Source organism: Tamandua tetradactyla, chromosome 1, assembly GCF_023851605.1.
Source record: "Tamandua tetradactyla isolate mTamTet1 chromosome 1, mTamTet1.pri, whole genome shotgun sequence".
NCBI classification, from domain to species: domain Eukaryota; kingdom Metazoa; phylum Chordata; class Mammalia; order Pilosa; family Myrmecophagidae; genus Tamandua; species Tamandua tetradactyla.
Window position 1 is genome coordinate 33953017 of NC_135327.1, and position 22096 is coordinate 33975112.

General features: G+C 40.8%; 1 protein-coding gene across 2 annotated transcripts in view; it reads left to right on the plus strand.

Moving 5' to 3' along the window:
* Positions 1-22096, plus strand: part of ATP9A (ATPase phospholipid transporting 9A (putative)) — a 158118-nt gene that overhangs the window by 131048 nt on the left and 4974 nt on the right. For both annotated transcript variants that reach the window (XM_077113850.1, XM_077113857.1), the window contains 8 exons: positions 3584-3754; positions 6104-6202; positions 12373-12462; positions 12574-12718; positions 13554-13618; positions 16996-17151; positions 20186-20250; positions 21669-21777. In XM_077113850.1, coding sequence (XP_076969965.1) covers positions 3584-3754; positions 6104-6202; positions 12373-12462; positions 12574-12718; positions 13554-13618; positions 16996-17151; positions 20186-20250; positions 21669-21777 — 900 coding nt within the window. The remainder of the gene's footprint in view (positions 1-3583; positions 3755-6103; positions 6203-12372; positions 12463-12573; positions 12719-13553; positions 13619-16995; positions 17152-20185; positions 20251-21668; positions 21778-22096) is intronic.

A 22096-nucleotide genomic window follows, 5' to 3' on the forward strand; every position in this document is an offset into this window, starting at 1 on the left:
GCAGCCGTACCCCATCACTGTCCATCCATCACCTTGCTTTATTTTCTTCATTGCACTTAAACTGAAGTCTATAATGACCTCATTTATATTTTTATATCCTTCATGTTTATCTTCCTTCTGGAGTAAAATCTTTTTATTTTTGTGGACAGGAACCTTATCAGTCTGGTTTGCTCCTGTATCCCCAATGCTTAGGATAGAGTCCTTGGCACATAGTAAACCTTCAGAAATCTTAGTTTAATGGATGAATAAGCCATCCTTTTTGTTCCCAGTTTCTTTAAGCTTTGAGAATTGTTAGAGTTGAAATAGATCATTGACTTATTTTAAAACTTTTTTTATTGTATAACATATATACAAAGCAAAGAAAGAAAAAAACAATAGTCTTCAGAGCACTCTTCAACAAGTAGTTACAGGACAGATCACAGAATTTGTTATGGACTACTATATCATCATCTCAGATTTTTCCTTCTACCTGCTCCAGAACATAGGAAGCTAGAAGGAGTAATTTTTTTTTTATCATCACAATCAACTTTTTTTGTGTTAAAAATAACGTATTTACCAAATAAACAATAAATTTCAAAGCACAGCACAACAATTAGTTGTAGAACAGATTTCAGAGTTTTGTATGGGTTACAATTCCACAATTTTAGGTTTTTATTCTAGCTGCTCTAAGGTACTGCAGACTGAAAGAAATTCAGTTTAATGATTCAGCAATCATATTTGTTTATTAAATCCTATCTTATCTCCACCATTACCTTTGATCTTTCTATCCTGTTCTTTAGGGGTATTTGGGCTATGGCCATTCTAACTTTTCCATGTTGAAAGGGGCTGTCAATAATATGGAGTGGGGAGATGCAACTAGCTGATGTTCTGGAGAGGCTGGGCCCTCTAGGTTTGGGACTTATCTGGTCCAGGGACCTATCTGGGGGTTGTAGATTTCTGGAAAGTTACCCTAGTGCACGCAACCTTTGTAGAATCTTATATATTGCCCTAGGTGTTCTTTAGGATCGTCAGGAATGGTTTTGGTTAATGTTTGGCAGGTTATAATAAGGTAGCAATGTCTAACTGAAGCTTGCATAAGAGTGACCTCCAGAGTAGCCTCTCGACTCTATTTGAACTCTCTCAGCCACTGATGCTTTATTAGTTACTATTCTTTCCCCCCTTTTGGTCAGGAAGGCATTTGGCAATTCCATGGTGCCAAGGCCAGGCTCATCCCTGGGAGTCATTTCCCAGGGAAACTTTCATCCCTGGATGTTATATCCCACCTAGAAGGGAGGGCAATGATTTCACTTGCAGAGTTGGGCTTAGAGAGAGTGAGGCCACATCTTAGCAACAAAAGAGATCCTTCAGAAGTAACTCTTAGGCATACCTAAGGTAGGCTAAGCTTTTCAGCTACATATATAAGCTTCCCAAGAGTAAGCCTCAAGATCAAGGGCTTGGCCTATTGATGTGGGTGTCCCTAATATTTGACACAGTATCCAGGGTTTCCCCTGTGAAAAAGTTTAATAGTTTCCATGTTTTTTCTCCCACCCCTCAAGGGACTTTGCCAATAGTTTTTGATTATCTGCTTAATATATTCTAGGATGTATCCAGGCATTACATTAAGCCATACAGGATTAAAGGCCTTCATTCTTATTCTGGGCTCCCTATGTTTCGATTGTTCAAATGAACTAACCAGACAGGTTGAGTTAGGTTATATGCTACAGAAAATTTAGGTTCTGGATAAAATAAGCCTTTCTTCCTTTGGTCTCAAAGAGTAGGTGCAGTTCTAAAATATAGACAATGTCTTTCTTACCCCTGTGTTCTGAATTACCTTAGTGCCAACCCGTTCAGCTTCATTCTTATCTCTAAATACCAAGTTATAAAGCAGTCTCCCCAAATCCAAAAATAATAATTACCACTCTGGACTAAATGTGTCTTCTATATGAGCTTACAGTCAAGGCCCCTGTTTTCTTATAAGCATTTTCTGAAGGAGACTATTCATTTCTGGCTTATTTTGCCTCGCCAAATGTCCCACAGGTTCATTCACATCATTGCATGCCTCATAACTTCATTCCTTTTTGTAGCAGTATAATATTCAATCGTATGTGTATATCATCGTTCGCCAATCTACTTCTCAGTCAGTGCATCCTTCAGCCACCTGCATTCGTTAAGCATCATGTTTAATGCCCAAAATCTACACTCCATCAACACAGTCAATTTTAAATAATTTTATTATTCCCAAGAGGAAGGTAATCAATAAACACACTCTTACCATATAGAAAATCTAAACCTTCCCTTAACACTTGTCCCTCCCCCCATTATTTACCCCTGCTGTTGCTGTGGTACTAGGTTTTGGGACTTATCTGGTCCAGGAATCTATCTGGGGGCTGCTGCTGATTTCCTGTTAAACATAGCCCATAGCATGCAATAGCAGTTTTCCCCCTGTACCCAGAACTTAAGCACTCTTTGTACATGAATCATACCTTTGAAATAGTTCTTGCAAGAACTTATTTATATTTCTAGTGTTAATCAGTGGGTCTATAAGTAATATTACCATATTGAAGGTAAACATGATTCAAAGAGGTTATATGGAATTATGTAACCCATTAGAGAACCGCCTTCACTTTTATCTATTTGAGTTCAACCTCATTAGCTAACCATTCATCCACCTCTAGCTTCTATATATCTCTTAGTCCCCTATATTCTATTTTATAAGCCTCTGGTTTTACCGTTACCATGTCATACAAGTAGAGTCATATGGTATCTATTTTTGGGTAGATCACTGACTTTTAATGGCCAAGGGCTCCAATATAACTTCATTGGTTGCTGATTTATTGTCATCTCGTCCCACGGAGTATATTTTCAGTGACGGCAGAATCCTTATCTGGTTCATTGCTGGGTTCTTGGCATCTGGCATAAAGCTGACTGCACACATGCATGAACGAATGAGTGCGTGGGGTGGGAGCACAGGCTTCTTGGGTCTTGGATCTCTTTGAAGTGCTTGTGAGGCTTTATTTCACAAGAGTTCTACTACTGATAAATTCTACCTTCCTTTCCGTTTTAAAAGCATATGCTTTGAGTTGGCCCTTTGGGGAGCTTTGTTTTTCTTCCAGGCCTTTGCTAACATTGTAAAGAGGGAACAAGCAGAGGGGTGGGGTTGATGGTCTTCGTAAGTGGGAGTTTGTCTTTGGAAAACCCATTGGTCAAGAGTATTTTTGGTTACAAAGAATGTGTTGTATGTGGAAGAACCTTTCGTTCTTTGAGGTCTGGGTTGCGCTGCTACACAGCCCCACAGTCCCATTATGTTGGTGCTGTGATTGCCCCATTGTGGATGAAAAAAAGTAGAGACTTGAAATTAAGAAACTTCCTGGAAATCTCTTAGCTGGTGAGTGTGGAGCAAAGAGTTGGACTCAGAAGTGTCCACTCCAGGTTCCGGGCTGAGCTTGGGCAGAGGCTGGAATCTGCCATTTCATCCCTTTGGGGTCAACCCTGCTTGCTGGGGCCATCCCGTCTTGTGGGGCCCAGGACATTCCATTTTTGCAGCCAGCCGTCAGCCTTCACCCGCCCACCCAGAGCAGTGACCATGCCCTCTGGTTGTCCCCAGGCCCGCTATGTTCAGGCCAAGCTGAGTGTGCACGACCGCTCCCTCAAAGTGGCCACCGTGATCGAGAGCCTGGAGATGGAGATGGAGCTGCTCTGCCTGACGGGGGTGGAAGACCAGCTGCAGGGGGATGTGAGGCCCACCCTGGAGACCCTGAGGAACGCTGGCATAAAGGTAGGCCAGCCTGCCTGCACCTGGCGGCCAAGACATCCTGCCTCATGGGGACGTGCCTTCCAAGTTACAGTGAGAGGAGAGTGTGAGAAGGTGGGGTGGGGGTGCCGCCAGGGGGTGAGCTCTACCCCTTCCTTAAGCAGACCAGAGTCGTCACCTCCCATCTCTACAGCACTGCTTGTTTTCTGAAGACAACTTGTTTTTCCGATCACTTTTACTGACTGTTTCCCCTCACTGCCTTAGGCTCCACGGAGGCCAGGACCACATTTCCCTTTTCTCAGTTTTCACAGGGCATTCATTCGAGTCAGCCAACTGTCCATCAGTCTGGCTGTGTGAGTGAGTGACTGGCCACCTAAAGGAGTGACCGTCTATGCCAACAAACTGCCTTATTTGCATTCTGTTCTCTATTAACTATTGGGGGCCCCAAAACGATACATCCAGTAGTTTAATCACAGAGGTCAGTAGAGGGCGTCAGAGGCCCAGCCTGTAGCTTATGAGCATGAGCCAAGCATTAGCAAACTCAACTTCTAAATAAAAATTCCTTCAGAAGACATTGACTTGAAGGTCTTGAAAACATGTAAAATTGCCGCCTGCCTCCACCATGGTACATCCTGCGACCTGCCCTTTAAGCAGGGCCATGCACAAAGGACATAGGGACTGATGAGCTCTGGCCACCTTCATGACCTTCTAGGACCCACACGCATGTGCACACACTTCAGTGTAAACCAGATTCTGTTACCTCCTGTACCTCTGGCACACAGGCTTAAGTTATCACAAGGGAATTTCCAGAGGGATCCCAGTTTTGTAAGAATAGTCTGATGGGAAGAGAGTCCACTTCTGCTGCATTTTGGTGTTTAAATTTTGGCACCGACCACTTCTAAGACCTCTCCCCTTGGAGTATTGGGGACCTACTCTTATGCTTCCAGCTTCATCCTGGGGCTTTTCTCCTTGTCAAAACTCTTCTATCAAAGATGTGATGTTTAATTCCACATGGTCAGCATGGAGCTTACTTCTCCTGGTTTCCCAGGTGAGGAGGGGAGAATATGGGTGGGTGGGTTCAGGTTAGTCTGTAATTGTGTCTAAGGTACCAGTCTTTCCCAGGCTCAGAGAATGTTTGAACTTGGAAATGTTCTACTTTAGCCCCTTTTACAGATGCAGCCACTGAGGCTGAGAGGCAGCTTTACTTCCAGGTACTCAGGCCTGGAAGTGGCAGGGCTGGAAATGGGACTTGGATCTTGGGCACTTACTGTCAGTTCTCTGTGTCATCCCAACATGGAATCTGAACTATGTGGTACCCTCAAAACTTTTTCATGGTTTTCTAGAACTTGAGCTTACTAGCTCCTTTCCCAGTATTTTCTCTTTTACATCACAACCAGAAAACTGGAGCCAAAGTAGGATCTCTTAATGGAGTATTGTTTTTAAGACCAGATGGGATATTGAAGGACTCTACTGACACACACCAGGGTGAGACCCAAAGGAAATGGCCCAGGAGGCTCAACCCTCCCAGAAGTAACCGGTTCCTTCCTCTGACCATCCCACTACCTGGGTTCGAATCCTGCCTTTCCATTTACTACTTCTGTAACCCCTGGCAAATGGCTTGACCTCTCAGTGCCTTAATTTCCTGCCTCATAAACAGTCATTGAAATCAGGAAATAATTGTTGCGATTTCCCTTCCTGTACTTCCCCACTGTCCAGTTTCCTTTGTCCAATTACTGCAAGGTTCCTCCCTGCTAGGAGCAAAGAAAATAAATGGTTTAACCAGGTAATAGAGTAGTAGAGTACTTTGGAAGAGCTTTCCAATTGGACTCTGAAGACCCATATTCTGGACGAGCACAGGCTAGCTATGTGGCTTTGGGACAAGTACCCTGAGTCCATAGCAGTGAAATGTGAAATTATCAGATTTGAAGCATGGGAGAACCTGGTTTATTCACCACTGGTGTTTCATATGCAGTGTTAACCCCCTTGAGCATTTGACCCCTGTAGGACACTAAAGGCACTCTCTGGGCATGCAGCTTTGCACTCCTTTTAGATTATTTATTGCTTTAAGAAAAATTCCCAGGAGGAGGTTACAAGGTCAAATGGCCAAACTTCATTATGGTTCCTGAAGCGTGAGGCCAAAGGGCATTCTAGGGGTGTTGCCCCCACTTTTGCTGCCCCCAGGAGGGGTATACTAGGGGTCCTGGAGCTCTGAAACTGGGGTGTTTCCTCTGGTGTGTTGGCAACACTGTGATTCTCAAGGACGGAAATGGAACATGTCAAGGTCAGTTTGATGTTCTTGGAAACTTAGCTAATGCAGCTGAAAACTAACAGTTAAAACTAACAAACGGGACATCTTTTGTGTTGTCATTTCAGGTTTGGATGCTGACAGGGGACAAGCTGGAGACGGCTACATGCACGGCCAAGAATGCACATTTGGTCACCAGAAACCAGGACATCCACGTTTTTCGGCTGGTAAAGCACCCCCGGTGTCTGCCCCGCACCGTCACCATCCCAAGTGGGACTGCGGAGGGAGGAGCCATGAGGGTGGAGGGAGCTGAAGTCCCTGAGGACTGTCCTGGCTCTGTTGAGTTACGGAGGTGGAGAGTGTGATCCCCCTTTAGTTCAGGAAGACTCAATCCCACATATAAAATCAGAGCCAAGAGACCAAACAGATAGAGAGACTCGAGATATTTTAGGGATCTCCCCCGTTTCCCCCACCTTTGGCCCATAGCACATGGAACTTCAAGAAACCTAGTAGTTCTTGGAATAGACAAACAATATTGTGTGAAAGCAGATATGTTCTCAAATGTTGGCAAACTATATGACCTATGCTCCGGCCACCTGTTTTTTGTTTTTTTTTTCTTTTTTCTGTTTGTTTTTTTTTCTAATTGTGGTAGCATATATACAACATAAAATTTCCCATTTTAATCACTTTCAAGTGATGGCAATTATATTCACAGTGTTGTGTTACCATCATAGAGTATATTCACAATTGTTTGCTACCATTACCACCATCCATTAACAAAACTCTTCCATTACCCCAAAGAGAAAGTCTGTATTCATTAAACTTTTTTTTATTGTATAGTATAGCATATATGCAAAGCAAAGAAATAAAAAAGCGATAGTTTTCAAAGCACTCTTCAACAAGTGGTTACAGGACAGATCCAAAAGTTTGTCATGGGCTACCCTACAATCCCCTCATATTTTTCCTTCTAGCTGCTCCAGAATATAGGAGATTAGAAGGCTTAAATACTTTTTTATCATCACAATTGACTTTTTTTCTTCTTTTTTTGTGAACAAAAACATATATACAAAAAAGCTATAAATTTCCAAGCACAGCACCACAATTAGTTTTAGAACATATTTTAGGCTTTGACATGGGTTACAGTTTCACAATTGTAGGTTTTTATTTCTAGCTGCTCTAAAATACTGGAGATTAAAAGAGATATCAGTTTAATGATTCAGCATTCATATTCATTTGTTAAATTCTATCTTCTGTGTATAACTCCCCATCACCTTTGATCTTTCCATCCCTCTCTTTAGAGGTGTTTGGGCTATGGCAATTCTAAATTTTTGATATTGGAAGAGTTTGTCACTAGTATGAGGTAGGGAGATGGAACTATCTGATGTTCTAGAGAGGCTGGGCTAAGTTTCAGGATTTATCTGGACCAGGGACCCATCTGGAGGTTGTAGGTTTCTGGAAAGTTACTCTAGTGCCTGGAACCCTTGTGGAATCTTATATATTGCCCTAGGTATTCTTTAAGATTGGCTGGAATGGTCCTGGTTGGGGGTTGGCAGGTTATGGTAGGTAGCAAGGTCTATAGATGCTTGCATAAGAGCAACTCTCAACTCTATTTGGACTCTCTCTGCCACCGATACTCTTTATTAGTTACACTTCTTTTCCCCCTTTTGTCAGGAATGAAAAGCATTAACTCTTCATTCCTCCTTCCCCCAGCCCCTGGTAACCTGGAATCTACTTTCTGTTTCTATTAATTTGCATGTTCTAGTTATTTCAGATAAGTGAGATCATACAATATCTATCCTTTTGTGTCTGGTTTATTTTACTCAGTATGTCCTCAAGTTTCATTCGTGTTGTAGCATGCATCAGAACTTCATTTCTTTTTACAATCAAATAAGATTCTGTTGTTTATATATACCACCTTTTAGCTATTGTGCATGATGTGCTATGAACATTGGTGTATAAATATCTGTCTGGGCCTCTGCTTTCAGTTCTTTGGGGTATGCCTAGAAGAATGGGATTACCACATGTTTTGGTTTGTAAAGCTGCCGGAATGCAATATACCAGAAATGGGTTGGCTTTTACCATGGGGATTTATTGGTTTACAAATTTATAGTTCTGAGGATGAAAATGTCCCATTTAAGGCATCAACAGGGTGATACCTTCACGGAAGAAAGGCTGCTGGCATCCAGAGTTCCTTTGTATCAAATAGCAAGGCATATGGCCAGTGCCTGCTGGTCCTTCATGCCCCAGTTTCATTGCTTTCAGTTCCTGTTCTGTCGAAGCTCTCTCTGGGTGTCTCTAACTTTTATCCTCTCATAAAGGACTCCAGTGAAGGATTGAGACCCACTTTGAATTGGGTGGGTCACATCTCAATTGAAACAACTTAACCAGAAGGTCCCACCCACAGTAGGTCTGCACCCACAAGAATGGATTAAAATAACATGCCATTTCTGGGTACAAAATAGCTTCAAACCAGCACATGGAGTCATATGGTAATTTAACTCTAAGTTTACCTTTTTGAGGAACTTCCAAATTGTTATCTACAGTGCCTGCACCATTATACATTCCCACCAATAATGAACGAGGGTTCCTATTTCTGTGTATCCTTGCCAACACTTATTTTCTGATTTTTTTTTGTTGTTGTTGTTTTATTTTTAATAGCCATTCTAGTGGGTATGAAGTGGTATATCCTATTAAGGTTTTGGTTTGCATTTCCCCAGTGGTTAATGGATATTGAGAATCTTTTCATGTGTGTAATGCCCATTTGTATGTTTTCTTTGGAAAAATGTCTGTTCAAGTCCTTTGCCCATTTAAAAAATTGGTTTGTTTCTCTTTTTGTTGAATTGTAGGAGTTCTTTATATATTCTGGATACTAAATCCTTCTCAAGTATAGTGTGCAACTATTTTCTTCCTTTCTGTATGTTTTCTTTTCACTTTCTTCTTAATGTCATTTAATGTGCAAAAATTTTTAATTTTAATGAAGTTCAGTTTATTTAGTTTTCTTTTGTTGCTCATGCTTTGGTGTAAAGTCTAAGACTGTTGCCTAATACAAGGTATCGAATATATTTCCCAGTGTTTTCTTCTAAGAGTTTTATAGTTTTAGTTCTTATATTTAGTCCATTGATCCGTTTTGAGTTAAATTTTCTGTGTGCTGTGAGAGTTACTTGTGTATAGTGTGGGGTGTAGTTTCAGTCTTCTGCATGTGGAAATCTAGTTTTTATAGCACCATTTGTTGAAGAGACTCTTCTTTCCCCATTGAGTGGACTGGGCACCTGTGTCAGAAATAAACTGGCCACAGATGTATGTGTGTGTTGATTGCTGAACTCGCACTTCTATTCCATTGGTCTGCATGCCTGTCTTTGTGCCAATATCACTGTTCTTAAATAAGTTTGAAAATCAGGAAGTGCGAGTTCCCCAACTTTGTTCTTCTTTTACAAGATAATTTTTAGCAATTTGGGGCCCTTTGCCCTCCCATATGAATTTGAAGATTGATCTTTCTATTTCTGCAAAGAAGGCCGTTGGAATTTTGATTGGGATTATGTTGAATATGTAAATCACTGTGGGCAGTATTGACATCCTAACATTGTTAAGTCTTCCAATCCGTGAACGTGGGATATATTTCCATTTATTTAGGTCTTCTTTAATTTCTTTCAGCAATGTTTTGTAGTTTTCTATGTACAAGTCCTTTTCATCCTTGATTAAATCTGTTTCTAGATATTTTACTCTGTTAGTTGTTCTTGTAAATGGAATCTGTTTTCTTGATTCCCCTTTCAGATTGTTCATTTCTGGTATGTAGAAACACCAGTGATTTTTGTGTGTTGATCTTGTAACTTGTCATTTGCTAAATTCATTTATTAGCTTTTATAGCTTTCTTGTAGATTTTTAGTTTTTTCTGTATGTATGATCATTTCATCTTTGATTGGGGATATTTTTACTTCTTTCTTCAGTTACCTGTTTTTTTTTTAATTTTTATTTTTAAAAACATTTTTATTGAGATATCTTCACACACATACAGTCCACCCAAAGCATGCAATCCGTGGCTCATCATATCATCATATAATTGTATATTCATCATCGTGACCATTTTTAGAACATCTGCATCATTCCAGAAGAAAAATAACAAGAAAAAAGAAAAAAACCCATACATTCCATACTGTTTACATCTCCCTCTCATTGACCATTAGTATTGCAATCCACCCAATTTTTACTAAATACTAAATCCTTCTCAGATATAGTGTGCAACTATTTTCTCCCTTTCTGTATGTTTTCTTTTCACTTTCTTGTTTCTTATCCACCCCCCATTAATTTTTTTTTTTTTTTGCATGGGCAGGCACCGTAAATCGAACCTGGGTCTCCAGCATGTCAGGCGAGAACTCTGCCTGTTGAGCCACCATGGCCCGCCCCACCCCCTGTTAATTTTTAAAAATATTTTTATTGAGAAATCTTCACACCATACATTCTATACACAATCAGTGGCTCACAATATCACCATATAGTTGTGTATTAATCACCATCATCACTTTTTAGAACATTTGCATCACTCCAGAAAAATAAATAAAAAGAGAAAGAAAAAACTTATAATACCATACACCTTACCCCTCCCTCTCATTGACCATTCATATTTCAATCTACCTAATTTATTTTACCCTTTGTCCCCCCATTATCTATTTATTTATTTTTAAACATTTTTTAAAATTGTGAAATATAACATATATACAAAAAAGCAATAAATTTTCAAGTACATTTCAACAAGTAGTTATAGAACAGATTTTTAAGTTTGATATGGGTTATAGTTCCATGATTTTTCATTTTTTTCTTCTAGTTGCTCCAAGTACTGGAGACCAACAGAAATATCTGTGTAATGATTCAGCAGTCATACTCATTTGTTGAATCCTATCTTCTCTGTTATACTCCTCCTTCCCTTATATGACATATATACATAAAAGCAATAAATTTCAAAGTACATCACAACAGTTAGTTGTAGAACAGATTTCAGAGTTTGGTATGGGTTACAATTCCACAATTTAGGTTTTTATTTCTAGCTGCTCTAAGGGACTGGAGGCTAAAAGAAGTATCAGTATAATGATTCAGCACTCAGTTATTTGTTAAATCTGACCTTCTCTGTATAACTCCACCATCATCTTTGATCTTTTTCCCATTCTTTAGGGGTATTTGGACTATCACCATTCTAACTTTTTCATGTTGGAAGTAGCTGTTGATAATATGGGAGAGGGGAATGGAACTAGTTGGTGTTCTAGAAAGGCTGGCCTATCTGCATTTTAGGACTTATGTGGTCCAGGGAACTATCTGGAGATTGTAGGTTTTGGAGAGTTACCCTAGTGCATGAAACCTTTGTAGAATCTTATACAAATCCCTTGGTATTTTTTAGGATTGGCAGGAATGCTTTTGGTCAGGGTTTGGCAAGTTATGATATGTAGCAATGTCTAATTGAAGCTTGTGTAAGAGTGGCCTCTAGTATAGCCTCTTGATTCTATTTGAACTCTCAGCAACTGATACCTTATTTGTTACACTTCTTTCTCCCCTTTGGTCAGGATGGCATTGTTGATCCCATGGTGCCAGGGCCAGGTTCATCCCTAGGAGTCCTCTCCCACACTGCCAGGGAGACTTTCGGCCCTGTATGTCATGTCCCATGTAGGGGAGAGGGCAATGGTTTCACTTGCAGAGTTGGAGTTAGAGAGGTAAAGGCCACATCTGAGCAACAAAAGAGCTAGCTTAGGCATAGCTGTAGATAGACTAAGCTTCTCTGCTACATACATAAGCTTCATAAGAGCAAGACTCGAGGACCTGCCTGTTTTTGTAAATAAAGTTTTATTGGCACACAAATTTACCCATTCATTTACATACTGCCTGTGGCTCTTTAGCACTATAGCCACAGAGACCACATGGATCACAAAGCCTGGAAAGGTTACCAATTGGCTCTTTGCAGAAAATTTTGGCCGACCTTTGCTGAATGCTGAGCTTAGAATGCTTGCTTAACAGTACATTAGCTGTGTGACTTTCAGCAGGTTAAGTAATCTAACTAGGTTTCAGTTTTCTTATGTGAAAATAGATATTATTGTTATGTACATCATAGGGTTGTTTTGAGAAATAAATGGGAAAATTCATGAGAAGTACTTATTAGCACACGCCTGCACAATTTTAGCCGTTATTTTTGTTGTGGGGTCACATCAGTCCTGGGAGGAAATGGAAGGTGATTTTTGGTATACAGGTTCTTGATTCGCACAGAATCAAAACAAGCAGGATTTAATTTGGCCCTGGGAGGGGAAGCAGTCCTTGACTGGGGTGGCCATTGTCTTCACAGCAGTTCCAGGAAGCTTCTGTTTGTTATTCTATCATCTCCAGAGAGCAATGTCTTCTCTGCCCCTCTCTTCCCTACCAGGTGACCAACCGCGGAGAGGCCCACCTCGAGCTGAATGCCTTCCGTAGGAAGCATGACTGTGCCCTGGTGATCTCTGGAGACTCCCTGGAGGTGGGTGCAGGGACCCCCATGAGCTTGTCCTCCCAGGAGCAGGCACCTCCTCCTACTTCAGTGGTGGGAGCGTCCGGTCACCACCACTTGTCTCTGTGCCCTTGCCCTCAGGTTTGCCTCAAGTACTATGAGTATGAGTTCATGGAGCTGGCCTGCCAGTGCCCGGCTGTGGTCTGCTGCCGCTGTGCCCCTACCCAGAAGGCCCAGATCGTGCGCCTGCTCCAGGAGCGCACTGGAAAGCTAACCTGTGCTGTAGGTAGGCATCGGGGCCAGCCTCATGCTGCTGACTTGCCCTGATAGTCTGCTTGTTTTATTTTCTGTAAGGATAATTGGATTTGGCTGCTGTGTTCTTCAAGTTCACTGGTCACTTTATGCAAATCATGGCTCTCTGTTCCCCACAGACTTTGGCTCTATTGTTATTATTTTAAAAAATATTCCCTTTGAGAAAGAGTAGAAAAGCATGTCCAAAACTTTTCCCTGTTTGGCTTGTATTTTCTTTGCTAGTGACCGAGTGGAGCGGTCACCGCATACTTAGGAGATGGATCTGGGTTCAAATCCTCCACTGGTTTTTATTAGGTGGGTGCTCTGTCTCCCTTCACCCATATTAGCCTCAGTTTCCCCACTAGTGAAATGGGGATAACAATAGCAGTTACTTCAAACAGTGGTTATAAAGATGAAAAGGGGTAGCATTTAAAGAATGTGTACCACACTATGAGGAAATGTTCAACAAGTGGCCATGCCAATTGCTGCTGACACTAATGACATGACACCCACCACTGTGAAGCAGTGCATACAGGGTTATACATTCTGGCCACAGGGGCAGTCCCATCTCCACCCCTCAATAGTTGGGCCCTGAGGTCTCTTACTCTCAGCTCCTCTGCTACAAAATAGGGTCCTAAGAGCCCTGGGTAGTTGGACTGATTAAATAAGTGATTTGTTGGAGTGATTAAGTGAAACCATTCAGGTAGAGCATTTAAGTAAGTATTTGCTAAAAGGCCCAAATGGTGTTAAAGCAAGAATGAAATTTGGGAGTCACATTTTGGGCTTACCCCAATGTCCCGTCTATTTTCTCCGGTCTGTGTGACCTGCAGGTGATGGAGGCAATGATGTCAGCATGATTCAGGAATCCGACTGTGGCGTGGGAGTCGAAGGAAAGGTGAGCATGACAATTATGTTAAAACACTGAATGAAGCTGCATGTGAGGTATAGGTTTTTTGTTTTTGTTTTTTTTGTTTTTTTTCTTTCTATTATTGTTTTAATTCTTATTCTGTTGTCTTTTTATTTCTTTTTCTAAATCGATGCAAATGTACTAAGAAATGATGAATATGCAACTATGTGATGTTATTAAGAATTACTGATTGTACATGTAGATTGGAATGATTTCTAATTGTTTTGTTAATTCTTTTTTTAATTAATAAAAAAAAAAAAAAAAAAGAAAGGTGAGCATGAGATGGGGGTGCCACTTGCCACAGAGTGGTCAGCACTCAGGAGTTAGGTCCTTAGGTCCTCACCTATGGCCACCCTGCTCCATGAGTAGCAGTTCCTTTACCCATCTTCATTTTCCTTCAAAGCACAGCTTTAATGTTTCTAGAAATTCTAGATAAGAGTTACAGAAACCTAAGGAACCAAGGAATTACCTGGAAATCTTCCAGACAGGCAAATGTTGACTTTTTGCTTGCCAAAACATATTTTTCAAAAATAATATTTTGCCGTATTCTTAGGGTACAGTGAGTGTACTTGAAACTTTTCTATGGTAGTCATCATTGTCAATAAAAACATTATCATCATGCTTTGTGCTAAGATCTCCTGGGGGTTATGGAACAATGTCACTTGGTATACCTCTTATTAAAAGATACAGGCGGGCCATGGTGGCTCAGCAGGTAAGAGTGCTGGCCTGCCATGCCCGAGGACCCAGGTTCGATTCCCAGTGCCTGCCCATGTTAAAAACAAACAAACAAAAAAAGATGCCAGCAGCTGCAGATTTTTTTGAATAGCTTTATTGAGATGTAATTCACATACCATAAATTCACATTTAAAGTGTACAAGTCATACTGATTGCATATGTAGAATGGAATGATTTCTAAATGTTGTGTTAGTTAATTTTTTTTAATTAATAAAAGAAAAAGTGTACAATTCATTGGCTTTTAGTAGATTATCAGAGTTGTCCACCCATCATACCATAATCAATTCTAGAAACATTTTCATTATTCCCAAAAGAAACCCCATATCCCTTGGTCATTACCTGCCAATCCACTCATCACCTTCTAGTCCTAGGCAACCATTAGTCTACTTTCTGTCTCTACAGATTTGCCTATTTTGGACATTTCATATAAATGAAATCATAGTATATATGGCCCTTTGTGACTGGCTTCTTTAACTTAGCATAATGTTTTGAAGGCTCAGCCATGTTCGGGAGTTAGTTCTTTCTTTTTTTTAATTTTTAATTGATATATATTATATTTTCATATACCATGTAATAGCTGCAAATTTTTAAGCTGTGCATAATAAAACAGTTTTTCTGTCTTTCCCTCCTTGTCAACTCTGTGCTTGCCTCTACACTCTTTACTCTGCACTCTAATTTGTGACCTCTAATCTGCTCTCTAATTTGTGACCTCTAAATTACTATAGCTAAGAAGATAAGGTCACCAGGTTTGTTAGAACTGTATCTATATGAACAGTACAGAGGCCTAGTGAGGGCTGAGGCATTCTCCTGTACATTTTGTGGCATATCTTCATGCATTTGGCTAATTCCATGAGCTTTTTCCCTGATTTTCAGCTTTATGACAGTTATTTGAAGTCACAGAATGAGAGCTTTTATTTGCAATCTATAGAGATTTCCTTAATACAGCTTTTAACTAGAATACTTTAATAGAGAGTTAATAGAGTTTAATAGAATTATTGACAAGTTCGTATTAGAAGTAAGACATTACCCCTTCTATTAGAAAATTCTGATTCCTTTGCTTTTAGATGATAATAACAGGAAGTATTCTCTGTTAAAAATGAAAACAATTTAGAAATGGATAAGGGCTCATATCTTTCTTTTAGAGAGCTGCCTCAAACTATTCATGTTAGTTATTCTTCGAGAATTTTTTTCTATATTACTGGGTGTGGGTATGTATGTATTTGTGTTATATATGCATATCTTATTCATATATATTATTTCCATGTATAATTTTAAGTGAAAAACATTATACTATACATTTTGTTATGGAAACTCGCTTAAATATATTGTATCTTGAATTTCTTTGTACATCAGATGCATGTAGATCCATACATTTTTACTCTTCCTCTTTTTATTTTGAAAAATGTCAGACCTTCAGAAAAATAGAAATAGACCAGTGAACACCCATCTGTTCTTTAATTTGATTTACCACTTGTTACCCTTTGGCATATTTATATGCATACACACAAACATGCACATACACTCATAAATGCATATGTGTGTGTATATGTATTTTTTTTTCTGAATCAGTTGAAGGTAGATTGCAGACGCAGACACAGTAATACTTTACCCTTAAATACTAAAGCATAGATCTCCTACAAACAAGGGCATTCTCCTATATAGGCAAAATATAGGGCCTTATCTGCCCCCCAAAATGTAACATTGATATAATAATATATACTATTCATAGTATATATTATTATACTATTCATAGTATATATATTTCCCTATTTCCTCAAAATTTCATTATAGCTTTCTTTTAATATCCAGGATCCAATCATGAATCACAAATTGCACTGATTGTCCTGTTTTCATGTCTCTAATCTTCTTTAAGGTAGAACATTTTCCCCATCTTTTTCAGAGGATAGGTTTTTGTTTTTCATGACATTGATATTTTTTAAGCAACCAGGACCATTGTCTTGTAGAATGTCCTACAGTCTACTGGTTAGATTGATTAGATTCAGTTCTGATTTTGGTGTATCACATAGGGGAATGTCTGTCCTTCTGTTGCATCACATCATGGGGCCCTGATATCACTTGGTCCTAATATTGGTGTTTGTCTCATATTTTTTAGTCAGAAAATTCTGCTCTGTGCCTGCACCATTAAGTAATGTCTGCACCATAATTTAGTTCCACTTCTGTAAGTTTTACCCATACATATACTCAACAAGATGTGCAAAGCTGTATGTTTAGGAATGTATACTATAATATTGTTAGTATCATCAGGTGTCTTCCCCTCTTATGGTTGACTCTTAAAGGAACTGGATATTATAAAACCCCTATCTTTGAATGACTCTTTGCTTCTGCTACAGTTTATGGGGTGGACCTAATTCCGGAGGTTTAATACTAGCTCTCTTTGACCTTCAACTTATAACTCTCTGGGATTCAGAATGTTTTTTATTTAAATGATTCCTCTTTTAAATTGAATTTAATGTTGGACCACCAACCTTGCCTAGCTTGAAACCAAAGAATGTCTTTATTGAAGTTCTGCAAAGATCTCCTTATGGTGTCTTGCTTTTTCAATTTAAAAAAAAAAAATGTGTTTGCCCTGACCTCTTGTGCTGATGGAGCCCAATTTCATCGGATTTTAGGAAGGAAAACAGGCTTCACTGGCTGCGGATTTCTCTATCACTCAATTTAAGCATCTTGGCCGGTTACTCATGGTGCACGGCCGGAATAGCTATAAGCGATCAGCTGCCCTCAGCCAGTTCGTGATCCACAGGAGCCTCTGCATCAGTACCATGCAGGTGGGTGGAAAACTGGCATCTCTGCCCAGGGTTCACATGGCTATACCATACAGGCAAGTGGGAAGTTGGCACTTTTTCCAGGTGCATGTGACTGCACCACACAGGTGAATGGCCAGTTGGTGCTTGTGCCCAGGTACATTTGCCTACACCACACAGGTGGGTGGGCAGCTGGCGCCTGTGCCCAGGTGCGCATGAGTAGGTAGTTATCGTGGAAGGAGCCTGGGACTATGCTTTGGAGCTGTGGCCCCCCCACCCCCAGTTTAAATCCCCACCTGGCCACATTTCAGCTGCGAGACCTTGGGTTAGGCACTTAGTCCCTTGGTGCCTCAGATCCCTCCGCTGTTATGTGGTGATAACCTTTCTTGCTTTGTGGAGTAGATAGGAGCATTAGCAATGGTGCCTGTCCAGTACTTAACACTTAGTGGGATAGAGTCAGTGGCAGGAATTGTTATAAGTAGCCCGGAGTCCACTGGTTTGCCAGAGGGTAATATGCAGAATTAAATGCTGAATGAATTATCTGGCCTCTTCCATTTTCCAGATGTGGGAGGCTCACCCTGTATCTCTAATCAGTGACAGTGAGAAAGGCATGGAGAGGTCCTCTCCTTGCTACAGGGTGGTCCTTGCACGGGGGCTGTGTAACAGATGGAGTGGAGTTGCCTGAGCCTCACAATTCTACCCCTCAGCAGGGGCCAGTGGAGAGTCAGGCTTAGTTATCATGAGGGAATTCACAGCTTTCTACCATCTTGCTTTTCCACAAAAGGATGCTAGAGGATATAAAGTATTTCCCTACCTTCTGTCTCATCAACTCTTTCAAAATCTGTCATCAGACTGTAGCAATTAAGTATGTACTGGGAAGGAGAAGAAAGGGAAGAGAGAAAACATTTTAGGTGTTGACAAGCTATCGATTCCTTGCACATTTAGGTGAAAATACAGCTAAGAAATTAAAATATAGGGGAGAGAAATCCTGAGTCCCATGTCTCTTCCTGGCCACACCACTAAGTAGCTGAGAGACCATAAGCAAGTCACTTTCCTCCTCTGGGCCTCAATTTTCCACCTGTAAAATGGGGATAATAGAAACTACATTGCTTCTTGGAGAAACAGGTCATGAATGTGTGAGAGTTTTATAAGCCATCAAGTGCTATGCAAACTACAGGCATCATTGCCATTATTAAAGTGAAACAGGATACACTATAAACATAAGGTAACATTTTCATTTACAGTGAAAGTGTTTAAATCATACATGAAAGGCATCTTGCCCTTCAGAATGAGTCAGGAGATTTTCGTGAATATGCATAAAAATTCACCTTCCTCTGGCCTCTTCCATGCCTTTTTGGGGTTGCTTTATGTTTTAAATATCTATAGCATTTGTGAGTAGAGGAACCCTTAAAGTGATTTTGTCAAAATAGTCTTAACCCTAACAGCTGGTGTGATTCATCACATTTCATTTGTACTTTTAGTATATGTTAACTCCTTGACTGAAACAGGATGCTGCCATGTTTTTAATCACTGGGATATACGTCAGCTTGTCACTGGGCATACACAAAAAAGCCATGCCAGCTGAACTGACTTCTGCAGTGTCCTCAGGTTACCACTAATATAGATTTGGAAAAAAAAAAATATCCCAGGATGAGGAATTGTTTGTTATTCGTGGTGTAGAAAATGGCCTTGACCCTGTCCGCTGTGCTGAAAGTGACTGGCTGGGCTCAGGCCCCGTTGGAACTGCACCTTGGCACTGGCCTTTTGGAAGGACACGGGCACAGCATTTTTATTCCCCACCCTCTCACCCCAAAGAGTTCTTTTCGGGTAAAGGCTGTTTGGTCAGCACAGCCATTTTAGAGAAAGGGGCTCCTGATGTTGATTTGCAAAATAAACACCAGATTCTCGATGTTTTTACAACCCAGCCCTGGGTAAGAAGTCACATGAAAGGTGGCTTTCCTGGCTGTGGTTCTGAAAATCTCTGCCAGGGTGAGATTGGGGCTGCCCCCGGCCATGGCTGCTGCTGGCGCCTGTATCAAGTAAGCATGCACTCTACCCGCCTTCCCTCTTCACCTCAGCAGGTGACAGTGAGGAGAGATCTCTAGATAGAAGCTGTTTCTAATTGCTAAGGTAGCTCAGCCTTTCTCTCTATGTTTAGTTTTTTAAAGCCTTCAGGCGACTGTTCTCTCTGGCCCCCTTTGGTTTTACACTAACAGAAATTAGTTTTTGAGACAGCTTTTCTCCTGTTAGCCTATAAACATCCAGAGAAGGAACTAAGAGCATCGAACCTGATTTTTATCTCCCCATCCTAATTTTCACTGGCAGTATCTAAGTTTTCTAAATCAGAAAGCAGACAGGTTTCATATCTTGATTGCTTTTTGTCTGATTGCAAAAGTAGCGTGTAATATGTTGTAAAGATTTTCCCAAATACAAAAATGTATAATTTAAGAAGTGAAAGTTTCTTTGCAGTCTTACTCTTAAAGATAACTGGTATAACTTTGAATGATATTTTTCCAAATTTATTCTGTGTGTGTGCTGACTTGTCTGTTGTATCCGCTCCTGAAGAAACAGTAATTCTGAGCCATTAGGCCTGCGGGCTTTGGAGAACTGGGCTTGAGTCCTGGCAGTACCATTGTCCTCTTGGCTTCATCTCCTGTAAAACGTGGGTGCTGTTAGGACTTGATCTCCTGGGTTGATCTGGGGGTTCTCCAAAATCATGTATAAAGTGTCTAGCACTTAGAGGTTCCTGAATATTCACAGAATAGCTGAGAGTGGACTTTGGAGCTAGAATACTCAGGTTTGAACCCTGGGTCTGTTGCTTATGAGCTGTATGGTCTTGGGTAAGTCACTTAACCTCTCTGTGCTCCTACTTTCCTCATCTGTAAAATGTGAATGATGATAATAGTCTTTACTTTATAGGATTGTTGTGAGAATTAAATGAATTGAAGTACAGTGCCAGTGTATACTAAGTATTGTGTATCAGGTGCTATTTTTGTTATATAAACATAAGAACTTTTGTGCTGGTTTTTGATGACATCATCTGTTCTCTTCTGCACAGGCTGTCTTTTCCTCAGTGTTTTATTTTGCCTCTGTTCCTCTCTATCAAGGATTCCTCATCATCGGGTAAGGAAATCCAGACAAGGTGTTAATTTTTTATGAAACTTCCTTAAAATGCTACAAATGAGAGAGAAAAACATTGTCCAGAGCCTCTTCAGTCCCCAAGTTCCTCAAACAACTGGCCCCTATTAGAGGCTGGCCCAACAGTGCAGTTCAGAACTGCTTTGAATTATGTTCTTGAGCTACAGTTTAAGCTCTCAATGTTGAGGAGGTAGGGTCTGATATGTTTGTGGTCTGTGGCTCTCTACATTTGTACCTGGTAATGAAAAATAATGCAACCAGCGGCAACTGAGGTTCTTAGCTAATTGACAGCCAGAGGGAGATTGAAAGTTCAGAGTCAGTGATTTCACTGTGGCCTCAGGAGAAGTGAAAGGGGGAACTAAAAAACTCCTCACTGCCTTAGTGAACTTCCCACTGCTGGGTCTTTTAGGAGGGCCAGGGCTTGCTCTTGCTGGGAGTGTGCCTGTCATAGGGCCCAACCCAGCGGGCCAGTGACCCCACAACAGGGATCACTTGGACATTTGCTGTCATCAAATCTACCCATTCCTGACCTGGATCAAGATGTCCCTTTTCACCTTTTCAGAGAATATACTCATTGTTGAATTACGGTGGGTGGGGTCAGCTTACCAAATGCCCCAAGTGGAGATGCACACAGGGCCTACTCTTGGTTATGGAGAGGTGGAAAGTGGAGAAAGGCAGGTTAGTCCCAGGGAAGAGTATTACGTACACTTTCCATCTTTGCATAGTCTGCCTGGTTTAGCCTTGAGTGTAGCCACTAGAATTCTGCCTGCTTCTAACTAGGAAAATAGACTATTGGATCCTGGGAGAGTAAAGGGCATGCCAGAGTATGGTCAGGGGTTACTTGAGCCTCTCTCCACTTGGCCTTCTAGGATCCAGTCCTTTCTTTCTTCTCTGGCCTCCTCTCTGACCCTCACCCACTTGGCCCCAGCCTCACTGGCCTCTTTGCTGCTCTTCGGTCATGACAGGTCTCACCCCAGGGCCGTTGCACCTGCTGTTTGCTCTCCCCCCGAGTTGGGGATGCTCTCCCCCTGAGTTGGCATGGCTCACCTTCATCTCTCGTGGGTGTTTGCTCACACATCAGCTTTTTAGTGAATCCTTCCTTGGTCTCCCTCTGAAAGTGCACTGCCCCCGCAGTCTTATTCCCTCTCCCCATTATATTTTCCTTCTTAGCTCTTTTCTCTGACACACAATATATTTTAATTTGTTTATTGATGCTCTTTAACTAGCAAGGAAGCTTTCTTAGGGCAGAAATTTTTTTGTCTGCTTTTCATCTATGATAGGCACTCAGTGAATGTTGAATGAATGCAAATTGATTTCTAGAGGCTTTGGGTATCAGGCTGGGGAGCAGATCAGTTCCCCTTATTCCGTTGGCTGGGTCTTATCTGTGTGACTTTCTCTCTTAGATACTCCACGATTTACACCATGTTTCCGGTATTCTCTCTGGTCCTGGACAAAGACGTCAAATCGGAAGTTGCCATGTTATATCCTGAACTCTACAAAGATCTCCTTAAGGTTCCTTCCTCCCTCTCCCCACTTCCCTCCTCCGTTCTTTCCTTTTGTTTACTTCACAAAGACCCTCTACATCTGATTTAATCATACTTGACACCAATGATTTCCTCGCTGTTTAGAGGCAGAATGGGAGTTGATGTTTTTTCCTCAAGAAAATAATATATGCACATGCAAAGAATTTTAAAAAGTATAGTAATATATAAACAGAAAACCAACCAACTAACAACTTTTAATAAGCTCTTTATTGCTCCATTTTGCAGCTGCAACTTGTGTTTTCTAGAAATGTACTTTGTATACCGCCACAAAAATTTAGGAATTTTTT